The sequence below is a fragment of the Pleurodeles waltl genome, chromosome 7 (genome assembly GCF_031143425.1).
Source record: "Pleurodeles waltl isolate 20211129_DDA chromosome 7, aPleWal1.hap1.20221129, whole genome shotgun sequence".
In the NCBI taxonomy this organism is placed as follows: Eukaryota; Metazoa; Chordata; class Amphibia; order Caudata; family Salamandridae; genus Pleurodeles; species Pleurodeles waltl.
The window spans coordinates 971,576,029-971,589,141 of record NC_090446.1 but is presented as its reverse complement, the minus strand read 5'-3'; the positions used below and the strand labels follow the sequence as shown (position 1 = coordinate 971,589,141).

Sequence of the window (13,113 nt, the reverse complement as noted above, 5' to 3'; positions counted from 1 at the left end):
CGGGTAGAAGAATTACTCACACCAGAGCCTGGAGAGACACAGCACACAGATAGGTTGGCTCCCACCTGTGGGAGAGTCAGGCTCGCCATACAGTCCAGACAGTGACACAACATAACAGTGTGGGGAAATGATTCATAGCGCTAGCTCGCGAAATAGAAAAGACAGGCCAGGCAGATGCCATGCTCACCTTACTGAACTATTATGGGTAACACCATAGTGTGCAGCTCATGCAAAGGCGTAACTTACCAGCCAGCAGAAGAGGGGCCTCAAAACCAGGAAGGCTTGTTTCGCCACACTGCTTAAGGATGGTTACAGAATTGGAAAAGTTCAGAGAGGAGCACTGCATAGGTCATGGACGACCACGAATAAAAATGCAGCTCCGAAGGAGGCATAACTCAGCATGCAGCTTAGGAAACAACACTGATCAGCACAATTCGCTAGCTCAGGAAGAAGCATTGATTCACTGGGTAGTCGAAGTAAGGAAAAGACTCGGGTCAGAACTAGGATAGTGGGGTGTAGATGCAGATTACAGAGAACATTTGGAACTGATCAAACACCGCTGCATACTGCATTGTGGGCGGTCTCCACAGGAAGAACACTCGACTACAGCCGGGAAGGAGGAAGGTAATGCAGAGGGTGGTTAGGTGTCTGCACTCGTCAAACACCAGCGAAGGTAAAAGAACAGAACCCAAACACGTTTGTTGAAGAAAAGCCCGGGAGCGGGTGCTCACCATCTAAGTGTACACTCACCTGCCCAGTATTGTAGTTATTGACAATCACAGCTAGGATGAAGGCAGTCATAGTGCGGTGCTCGGCCTATGGGAGGAAAGCAGTGCATTAGTTAGTGAAGTCGGTCTCCCATTAACATTCCTCGCCATTCTCGACATTACACTCAATGATTTCATTGACTGGGCATTTACCACAAATCTGTGCTCTGCCCCCAAAAGGAAACAGGAGAAACACTTCTGGAGTGAGAATGCTTTTGTACTGGTTTTCATATGAATATTTTTGCAGCGTGGCATTTGTCTGCAATGTTTATATTTTGCCCTGATTTCATATTATGAGTTTGTAGGCACCACATGATATATGGAAGTGAAAAATGGAGCAGGCAGTGTTACTGGGACTCCCAGTTTACACTCCTGACGATTAATTGTTTTCAATCCGCTTTCCACTGACGTGTTATTTGCATTTTACTGACTCCTACTTCGTTTCTGTTGTTTTTCTGCTGCATCCATCTGTAATGGGTCGACACATGACAACAAGGGGAAAGCACGACAGACCACCACGTACCACTAAGGCCTTATTAGCAGGTATTTAAAGAGTCTGAAAGTAAGCAAGAGGTGATAGGAGGGATTATGGTGATCGACCTTACATAAATAACTGTGGAGACGACTCTTCTCTTCCTGCCTACTGAATCTATAGCAAGTCTTGCAATGTTATATTCATATTTTATAAGGTTCTCGGTTAGCATAAAATATGCAGAGATTGGGGTACTGGAGTGCCACAGATCACGTCCAAAGTGAAGATACATATCAATATGTATGATTAGCTCAGGGAGTTTGTTTCTCACCTGTGCAGTATTTAGAAAGGTGGCCGCAGTGTAAAACTAATATTGTGTCAAAGTTAGAGGATCTAATTAGTCCCTTAAGATAAAACAAAATTACTTTATACAGAGGGATTGAGCCTACATCATATTGTGCGCTTTATGCAGTGACATGGAATTCATATTCTGCTCAGATGATAACTGAATGAAGGGAGCGAAGTGCTCTTAACTATATTCACAGAGCCTCAGCTGAACGTGTTTTTTGAAATGTGTTGCTTCCTCTGCAAAATCAGCATACCTAGCTTATGGAGCTCAGGCACAAACTAATATAGAAATTAAGTTAAATTGATACAAAGGCAACAGCTACTTTCACCAGAAAGAAAAACTAAAGGGATGGCGCATCTTTGAGATTTTCAGTTGGGCTCACTTGAGGATTTCAAGACAAATATGCTCCTGAAGTTATTTTCAGGTTCCAAACCTGTTGCAAAGGGCAATGTGCAAACAGGCTGCACTGTAAAATAATCTGTCAGATTGGTTGGCTAAAATTTCTCATTTTCGTGGAATTTAGTTTTAGCATGTTGTGGCTAATTCAATGCCCATTATAGACATGCACGTTTTCCATCTTTTGGCCTGGTCTTTCCCAGTATTCATCCAAATGGATGAACGCATGGTTTTCATGTAGAAACTAAAGTAGATCTTTCTGACATGTTTGGCCACAGTTCCCATGCACATGTTAAGAACAGCCGAGACATATCCATGAAACCAGAACCAGCAGACACAACTGAAAGTCCTCTGCGACCGCTGGCAGGTTCTGCTTTATTTTGTAGTGCTTGTTTAGTCTATGAGGCGCCCAGAAGTTGGACATGTGGCACTTGTTTGTGTATGGCAAATAATACAAAATACAACACAAAAAAAACATGGAGAACTCAGCAAACTCACATTCTAAGCTTGGTCACTATTCAAACTGTGCAGTGTCACTGTCTTACACTGACCAGTCAGAAAATGTGTGGCTCTACTCTGAAGTGCCAAGTGAACACCAACTTGAGATAGATTTTCTGGGTGTAATGTATGATCTACTCTATCGAAAGGCCACAGAGATGTCCAGGAGAAATAAACACCTCAGCCCTTCTGAATCCAGCAGTCTCAAAGATCATCTAACATTATGGTGTTGATGAACTCTTCCCTCCTTCCATAGAAAAAGCTTGTTTAGATTTCATCCAGGTTTGTTATGCTGAGCAAACCACTGAGGGCGAGTATTAGGAGCGGTTTCCAAAACCTCAGAAACAGGAGCTGAGCGAAGTGTCTAACATTCAATAAATTCTAGAAAGCTATGCATGTTGTTTCAGCAAAGGCACATAGGAAAAAGTAGATGTATTCTCTTTTGGACTTTGCTGACAGTAGGCAAACAACCAATGATGGCATTCAAGTGGCTAAAAGGTGTGGTGCCACTTTCTTTGCAAGTTTCAGTGAGCAGCGATCTTTAGTGGAACCCGTAGCACTGCAGCCTTCAAAAATATCTTATTATGTAAACAACACTGTTCGGAGTTACCTTCAGAAACTTATGAAAGTCTGACTTCGAACTGGAGGTCATCACAATAAGTGACAAACTGATCCTTACTTGATACTTTCTCTTCTGGCAAAATCTGTATCAGAGGTTCTCCATAGGAATTGATTCACGCTAATCAATTTCTAAAACAATAGTGATACTAATTGGTATTGTTAAACATATTCTTTTAGTACCTTAAGTTACTTCCCCTGTGTCATAGCCCGTGTTAACAAACGGGAATACGACAATGCCATTATCCAAAAACATTTATTCCAAAATGTAATTCATTGGTCAAACAAAAGTGCATTAAGTGTCTCCAAACTTGCTTCACAATTATTTTTATAGTCCTTGTATAACTGTTTTGAAGGGGTGGATGTCCAAATATTATATCAAGTCCAAGACACACCCTTTGAGTGCACCAAACAGAATATATGACTAATATTTCTTTGGAGTCTTTCTCTTAGTATGTTAAATACTCCAACTTCATTCAGTAGACCTGGTGGAGCCTCTTACCAGGAATGTCAACACGTTTCGGCTTAGAGGATTCAGGACTCCTCAGAATACTATACAAGAACTCACTCCTGGATACTCAGTGGTTGCATACACCTCCTCGGAAAAGTTTGGTGATGGTCCCTTTAATGGAATCTGATGCCAATTGCAGTTATATGTGAGACATCCGAGCTGAAGGGATCGTGTTACTAAGCAGCATCTAAAACCACATGTATATGAACGTGACTGCCTAAGATCCCACAAAGGAACCATCACCAAACCTCCACAGGGAGACGTATACAACCACTGAGAACCCAGGAGACAATACTTGTATAGTGTCATCAATCTCTGCAGAGAACCTCTTTGATATGGGATTACAATTACCCAAGTTCGCGAAGAGTCATTTGAGAAAACCATTCTTTAAAACTTCTCTTATGGTAACAGCATTTTCTAAGTAGTCACACAGTTCTTGGGTGGCAGATGTAGGAGGGAATGGTAATGAAAAGGACCACAAGTTTTCAATCACCAAAAATACCTTTTTTCACAACCTCAACAATTCGATCCACAGAATAGCATTTTAGTGGAACTTATAACCAGGTTCCGATAGCTGTAGAGGTGTTTCATAGTTGTGTGACTTTCTCTGCAATAACGTTAAAAGAAAATGTGTCTGAAGCTCTTTCTCAGGCCAACAAATTTTGAGAAGCAGTTCAACTATTAGATGCTTTTTTTCACTATGAAAAACACATGTGACTCAGCCACATTGTGTTACATCGGAACGCATCCTCAAGGTCTGCTGCCTCTAATTCCAGGTAGGAGGAGATATTCACTCAAGTGAATAAAGACCCCGCGATGATGCTAACCACAAGATCCCCCATGATGATAACATACACCATTGTGGGTAGAATACGTCGTTGAGGGTCTGTTGAGAAACATCTCTGAGGGCCCTAAATACATCAACATCAGCGTTCACACTTAGATTATTTGTATGTTGAATGAATGGTCAACGAAGGCCGTTCCACTTACAATGGATCATCTGCATACTTTAAGCATGGAAACACAGACAAATTAAATAGGCTGTGTCTTTGACCAAAATAACAACTGTTTCCACCATTTAACTATGTAGGTAGTTAAACAGAAGACTGGACTTTATCTAAGCTAATGAGTGCAGGGAATCAGGGTGTTAAATTCCCAATTCACCGTAGTATACCCTGGAAGAAAACAAGTTACTTACGTGTAACTGTAGTTATGCAGTATTGGTATCTTTCATAGATTCACATGCTTGAATTATTCACAGTCAAAGTAGGAATACCACAGTACCTTAGAAAAGCAGTATGTAAGAATCACGTAGGCTATAATTGCAGCAGCCATCAACTGAATAGCCTATATATGTCCGTTTAAAAAAAAAAAAGCAACCAAACTTGACCTATGACCAATCAGGCGCCAGCACCCTCTAGAATACTCCCAAGAGAGGCTCTTTGCCTTAGAGTTTCGAGCAGAAGAGTGAAGTATACACTGAGGTAAAAAGTGAGCCTCAAAAGGGAGGAGGGTGGGTCACATGTGAATCTATGAAAGATACCAATACTGGATAACTGTAGTTACAGGCATATAACTTGCTTTCTTATCTAGTATTGGATCGTTCCTAGATGCACATGCTTAAATCAGAATGGCAAGTAGTACTTAAAGTAGGTATTACAACCCTTAGTGGATGAATACAAAAACAGTTCACAAGAGTCTCTAGGAGCAATACAATAACTATGCATACATAGTATATTTCATATACCCTTTTGAACCACAGAAGCAAAACAAGCATTAGAGAACATGATAGCAGTTTACATTTAAAATTAGGCTCACCTTACTGAAATAGATGGCACAGCACCGCCTGTCCTACTGCCGAATCTCTGGGTTGTGCCGACTCCAGGCAGTAGCGCTAAGGGAAGGAAAGGGTAGTCTTCCATGTCGCAGCCCAGCATATCTTACCCTATGATAAGCCAGCAAAAAGAGCAGTGGAGGTTGACACGGCCCTCATGGAATGTGCCTTAGGTTTCTTGGTCAGTGGTTTGCTAGCTTTAGAGTGGCAGAGCTGAACAGTCGCTGAAATCCACAGTGCTATTGTTGGTTTCCTCATAGGAGCTCCCCTTACATCCTTAACTGTAGGAGACTAATAATTGATCTGCTTTACGGAGCCACCTAGTGCTGTGGAGATAAAACTTCAGACATTGTTTAATGTAACGTGAATGTAGAGCTCTTTCAGCTGGTGTAGTTGGGTTTGGAAAGAATGCCCGCAGGATGATGGGTTTGTTGAGATGGAACTGAGATGGAACCTTTGGTATGTATTTTGGATTTGTTCTGAGAAGCACAAAGTCATCTGTGAAATGCAGGAAAGGTTCCTGGATCATAAAAGCCTGTTTGTCACTGACTCTTCTGGTAGAGGTGAGAGAAAGAAAAGTAGCAATCTTCCATTTGAGAAATTTTAGCTCAGCTTTATGTATTAGCTCGAATGGAGATTTCATAAGCTGAGCAAGGACAATGTTGAGATGCCAATCCGGAGGAGGTGGGCGCACAGGAGGGAAAGTATGAAATAACCCTTTCATGAACCGTTTGATGAGCCTGGCACAACAAAGGGAAATCGTATTCGCAGAACGCCGGTATCTGCTGCCAGGTGGACTTTCACGGAAGCAAAGATGAGTACGGATTTGGCGAGCGAGAGGAGATAAGGCATGATTTGTTCATCTGAAGCCTTGAATGGATGTAAATTGTTTTGTTGCCACCAAGCACAGAATCTCTTCCACTTCAGCCTGTAAGTCTTGTTTGTATTTTCAGCTCACATACTGGAGAGTATCCCTCTACATTCTTAATCGATATTCATGTTTCTGAATTCACAGAACTCAGGAGCCATGTGTGCAACTGGAGAGAGGCTGGTTCCGAATGCAATATCTGGCCTTGGTTCTTCATCTGTAGTGTTCCATTCTTGGAGGGTGAAATGGGCTTGGTCACAGACAAGAGGATCATCTCAGTGAATCAGTATTGTCTGGGCCATCTAGGAGCTAGTAAGATGAGCTGGCAACGTTCTGCCTTCCTTTTCCTGAGAACCCGGGAATCAACGGGAAAGGGGGAAATGAGTATGCAAAGATCCCGGACCATCGCATCTAAAGGGCATTCCCCCAGGATCCCGGGAATGCCTCCACCCCTGTCAGAACGTACAGAGATCATCTAGGAAGTACCCCAAAGATCATTGTTGAGTCCCACACTGTTCAACATCGACATGGCCCCGCTTGCCCCAATCATCAGAAACTACAGACTGAACATCGTCTTCTACACCGCTGACACTGAGCTGATCATCTCCATGACCAAAAACCCCACAAAGGCCAAGAATAAATTCCAAGAAGGGATGGAAGCAGTCATCCCCTAGATGAAGGAGAGCTGCCTTAAACCAAACTCCGAGAAGACCGAGATCCTCATCCTGGGACACTCATCCTCAACCTGGGACGGCTCCTGGTGGCTCTCAACACTCGGCAGCCACCACCACCCCTACAAACCATGCATGTAACCTCGAAGTCGTCCTTGATACTGGAATGGTTCATATTGTCTGCCATGAGGAGTATAATAAGAGTCATAGTCTTGCCGGTCATATTCATCTTCATCTTCATCATCCTGATATTTGACGTGTAATTCTGATGGACTGTGAGCGTCTCCAAATGGCCCCTCTAACTCAGACTCTTCCCAGTCCAAGTGGCGGCTGGGCAGTGAGGCAGACACCTTGCTTGGAGATAAGTCCTCAGGATGCAAAGCAGACCTTGTTACTTTGATAATTCTGATCGCAACATAGGGATCAGCAGGATTTGAGGTGGTGGCAGCAATGGTGTATTATTGCCTTGGTACTTCTTTTACCATAGATAGTGTAGTCTGTGACACAGTCAACAGAGCTGTCATTGACAATATTTTTGTTGTCAGTGGCGTCGATGGTAATGTGGCGGTCGAAGCTGATGTCGTCGATGGTGTTGTCATTGATGATGGCTTCATCGATGGTGGTGTCATCGACAATGGCTTAGTTGACGATAACTTTGTTGATGAATGCGACATGAGATACAGATGGTGAAGCTGTCTTCATCGATGGTTCTAACGTCACCTTCGTGAACTGTGTTTTTTTCTTCATTGGTGATGATGTCAAATCCACAGTTTCAGAATAACCTGTGCCACCTATCGTCATCAACGATATTGGTGTCCGTTTAGCTGTCATTGGCGATATTAGTGACAATGATGGTCCCGTCGAAGAGACAATGCTGATGATAGCTAAGGTGGTGGTCGAAGATGGCATCGTCGACGACTGGACTTTTGGAGGTGGTTTTCTTGATGTCAACGGTGCAGAGGAAGGAGAACGATAACAAGCAGTCTTTTTTTTTTTTTTTAAAGAGTATGAATTGGACAGCTGCGAGTGGGCTGACTCATTGGAGAATAAATGTGATTTCTCCTATTTCTCCTTTGAATGGTCTTCATGGTGAGTCTTAGAAGTCTTTCTGCTCTCCTCAGAATGCCCCTGGTCAGCAGATCTTGACCTTTTATGGGGTCCTGAATCATTGTCACTGTCCTCACCTGAAGAACTGGACTTCACCTCTAGCCATAAAAGAGGTTTCCTTCTCTGTCCCTCAGAGTCTTGGATGGGAAAGTGTGACAGATCTTACAGTCCTTTGCTTGATGTTTAGTGCACACACACCACATTCCCGCGTAGGTTGGGTCAGAGGTGTGGAGTTACAGTTTCTTAAAGGCATGAGTTATCATTTCTTCAGATAAGTATATGTATAAATGTTAAATTTCTATGGTTCTGCATCTGTAAAATGTAACCCTAACTATATCATCCCAGTAACCTTTGCTTTTTTTCAGTGTATTTCTATGTTTGTTTGGTAACGTAAATTAACTGGGAGCATGTCTTTATTTTCATTGGCCCACAGATCGCCGGACCCTATGTGATTTTACAATGGGGGTCGGGCTGAGCCCTGCAACAGATCTGCGGATTGACCAAAAACAATTGTTTGGCCAATATTTTGCCAATAAGGGGTCCATCGGACACCCCTCCATGCTTCTTATGTAATTTGCCATTTATAGCTCCACGGGGCAAAGCCTAAGAAACAAAATGGCGGCCACAACCTTCCTTTCAGGTTGCGGCCAGCCAATCAGGGCATTGCCGAGGATCTGCGTGGCTAGATAGCTATATTTGTTTTCCTTTAATAACTCCGAAACAACTAAACAGATTTACACCAAATTACAAAAATTGCTCTTTCTGGACCAAGATCTAGGTTTCTGCCAAATTTGGTGTCATTCTGTTCAGTGGTCCAGGCTGTAGCTGTGTCTAAAAATTGCAAAATCCCCACTGACACTGCATGGGAGAAAAGTGTTTTACCCCACCCCTCTTGTCTCTGCCCTTCTTGACAAAATCACCTTGAAACTTTCCACACATCACATAAAGCGAGTGGCAAACCAGTTTTAAAACATTTGTGAAGGTTCGTCAAACTGCGCCAAAGTTATTAGCAAAACAAAAAACGCTTTGTCTACGGGAAAAGCTGGTTTTAACTATAACTATCTACTGGTTATCGGCAGTTCGTAATATATGTATGTGTGTATATGGATAGATAGGTAGATGGATAGATAGAAATAGAGATAGATAGATAGATAGATAGATAGATAGATAGATAGATAGATAGATAGATAGATAGACAGATAGATATGGATTTACAGATATTTATATTTCTAGAAGTAAGGAATCCACTAGCACTCTCTCAAGCACTGACTGAAAACTCCAACATTCTAAACTATCACTGCTTCCATAGAACAAACCAAGGTGGGAGGGAGGACAATGAGATAAAAGACAACTGCACAAGATAGTTAGGACTTTGTCTAATCTAATGTGTGTGCATGTGTGTCATTTGCAAACTCAGAACTTTTTGGCTTTGTTATGACTCTGATGAAAAGCAGGAGAGTAACTTTACTGAGGTTGTGGCATGAAAATGGAAGGGAGTGCAGGACCTTAATCAGACACCCTTTCATCTACACTATGTTATCGAATAACAGTTCTCCACCTCACCTGTCTCCTCATTTCACTACCCTGAGGCAGATGCATTGCAACACTTTAAAGGTGAGGTTCGGTCAATCCACAGTCACCTGCAGTTGCTCTGTGCACAGGAGAAAACAGAACAATGGCGTAGTATGGAGTTTCCTTGGGCCAGTGCCTATGGAAGGGTTTTAGCATGATATAGTGATAGCCTAACACATGATTGACCCTAAACCAGGCCTGTTATCTTTTAAGAGTGACTGTGTTGGAGAATGGGCCCATGTTTTGGGCAGTGAGAAACTAAGATCGCAGCAGTAGGAAAATGTTACTTACTCTGTAACCATCTGCTCATAGTTTGTAGGGTTGTGAAAAAACATGCTCTGCACACTAGTACCATCTAGTGTTGGAGGCAGAAGTTTTCAAGTTATTTTTGTATGAAGAGCCTTTGGTCACACAATGTTCTGTGAGCCCCTCTCTAGCCCTCAATGCATCAATAAACCAGTTTACCATCTACCAGCAGTCAGCACTTACCGGCATGTAGGGGTCTGCCAGTACAGACAGGAAGTACTTGTGCCCGCTGTCCTTCACGAGATCTGCCTGGCATGACTGTAAAGTGAAAAGCAGTGAGTAAGTCCTCTACCTGTAGTTTTTGCCTGCTCACTTACTGTCCTCTTTCATCCATTTAGTCTAACATCCTTCTCCCTCTTAATCTCTGCCCAATTCCCTTGAACATGCACTATACCTCTGGATTCTTATGAATGACCCCACCTTCTCCTGCAATATTCCCTAGCCACCCTAAACAATGCCCTACACCTAACCATGGTTTGGTGTGAGATTCCCTAGCACTTACACTGTCCACCGCCAGGATCTTGGCCCAGATGAAGACTAACAGTGGCCTCAGCTCACGCGCAGAGCTCTGCAGCAGTTTCAGCACATAGGGGAATATCCCAACCGACAGTGCCTGCAGATGGTGAGAGAAAGCATACAAACAATGAGACACTAGGAATATGGCGCACACCATCAATTTGCCCACTCTGCTCTGAGAAGTAGAGACCGATTATAAGTGTGCACCATGGACATTAGGGGTAGAAGAGGCAACATATCACTTCAGTGTGCATCATGGGTAACTACAGGGGTTCATGAGAAGGCAATGGGGTGAGAGGTATATGTAATTAGTTATGGTTTGGGGAAGGTGAACTGAGGGTACACATAGGACCTCAAGGCAAGGTTTAGGGGACAGGGATTGTAAAACAAGCATGGGCAATTTGTGTACATATTTGTAGCTAACAGAAGGGGAACAAAGGAAGGGATGGTTACTTACCTATATTCCTAGTTCTCCTTCAGGGGAATTTCGGGAGAAATCCTAAACAATGAATAACCCTGCCCATGAGTATGATCCCAGAGCACTTTTTAAAAGAATATACATATATATATATATTTTGTTTCCATCTTTTGTTAGGAGGGAGGGAACGTGAGAAAAAGGGAGAGAGAAATGTTTCTGATTACAGTGGAAAATTCCCTTTAAGGAGAACAAGGATTACAGGTATCCAAACATTCCTTCTCCCTCAGTGGATCTTCACTTATAATCAAACATGGAAAAGAATAGCAAACCCATGCATACCAAACACAGTTGAAGAGGAAAAAACAAAAAAATGAATTATACAAAGGAGTTTCTCAAGGAGGCTTGCCATACTTGGTTATCTGCTTTGGATTCTGAATCAAAACATTAACGGCTTGTACATGCACTTATCTCCAGGTAACTGGCTTACAAATATACACAATGGAGATATTTCTCAACAAAGCAGAAGTAACTGCTTTACGTCTGGTAGTGTGAGCTTTTGGTTTACCAGTCAGAGTTTCATATTGCAATAAGATTAAGGGTCCCAATTGTCCAAATAAACTGCACGCACTCCCTTCACATCTAAAGTATGGAGAATTCGTTCAGCTAGGCAAGTAGGATTTTGAAAAAAAAAGGAAGATAAATAGATTAGTTGAGGAACAAATCATAGATCTCTTTGGGAGAAAACTCAAATGAGTCTGCACAACCACTATGAAATACTGTCTAAGGCCCATTGGAATACAATTTCTGAAAAGATGTTTTAGCTCAAAGACAGCAGCTTTATACAATAGATGCTGAACAGCAGCATTGTGAATTGGCTCAAATGGAGCGTCCATGTGCCACGAGACAACAATATTCGATTTTCCCTTAACAGTGGAAAATCATTTTTAATTCTTTCAAGAAAGTTATTAACTACCTAGATTCTTAAAAAAAATGTTTTGAAAGACATTTACTATAGGCACAAAATAGCTGCCAAATGGACTTTAAATGCAGATAATAGCAAGCATGGCCTAGAGTCTAGGCCCTAGACAAATGAAGAAATGGTAATAGTGCTTCTTCTTGACAGGTAGTGGGATTAAAGTTCTTTTGCAGGCATCAAATGAAAAAGCTCTTCCAACTGAAGGCATGTGAAGCTCTATAGGATTGTTGTTAGGGTTCTATTAGAATGTATATACTCTCCTGCAGGAGGCTCAAGTGTCCATATTGTTAATTGTCCATATAGAAGTAGTTCAAGAGCCAAGCTGCCAAATTTAAAGATCATAAATTGGAATGGCGATTCTGGCTCACAATCTTGCGAAGGAGTTCCAACATGCACAGCAACCTCCTTGGTGGAAACTCAGACAACTGAAGGAGTTCTGTCAATGACCACGCTTGCACTATTAGAATCAACCTTGCTCTGCTGGTGGTATGGAAACTAGTGGAAAGGACTAGAGAACTTTTTCAGGACCAGTTGATCCACCGAGCATTCTCGTTCGTCCCCGGTTGGTAGAAATTGAAGACTAATTCTGGGCATTTATTGTCGCCTGTGCTTACAAAGAGATCCAATTGAGGTTGATCACAGTCACAGAAGATGTCATGTAGCAGAGAATAATTTAGAACCCACTCATGATTTTAAATGTCCTTCCCACAGAAGCAGCATAAGCATTCTGTATGCTTGAAAAATCAAAAGCTGCTCCTGGCAATCAACCACTTCCAGATGTAGTGAGCTTCCTAGGACAGCACTTTGGATTGCGTTCCCCTTTGCTTGTTCAAAAAATGCATTGATATTGTATTGTATGTCTGAACAAAAAGTGTCTTGAAAGCAGGAAGAAATACCTTTAGCGATATAGAGCCCTCAGTTCCAGAAGGCTGATATAAGACATTTGTTTGGAAGACAATTTTCGTTCACTCTGCAGATGATCCATTTGAGCACCTCAACCGATCAATTGTCTGAATTGGGGCTTCTTCATGGAACACTATTCTAAAAAGTTGGTTTTGTGAGTGGCAACACCATCGGAGGGACTGAGATGCAAGAGGACACATGGTAGGTTCTTCCTACTATCTGTCTGTGCATTGGCACCACTGGTGTTCTAGACATTCCGTAAAAGACTCATATGAAGGCAAGCATTTGTAACTAAGAAAATGCAATCTGCCCTTGACCCAGAAGGGATTAA

The 13,113-nt window shown here is 42.3% G+C and overlaps 1 protein-coding gene across 3 annotated transcripts in view; it reads right to left on the bottom strand.

Moving 5' to 3' along the window:
* The window catches only part of RPTOR (regulatory associated protein of MTOR complex 1), a 1,432,785-nt gene that overhangs the window by 429,284 nt on the left and 990,388 nt on the right, over positions 1-13,113 (bottom strand). For all 3 annotated transcript variants that reach the window (XM_069199733.1, XM_069199735.1, XM_069199734.1), the window contains exons 13-15: positions 10,472-10,582; positions 10,153-10,227; positions 751-816 (exon numbers count right to left, since the gene is read on the bottom strand). In XM_069199733.1, the coding sequence (XP_069055834.1) occupies positions 751-816; positions 10,153-10,227; positions 10,472-10,582 (252 nt within the window). The remainder of the gene's footprint in view (positions 1-750; positions 817-10,152; positions 10,228-10,471; positions 10,583-13,113) is intronic.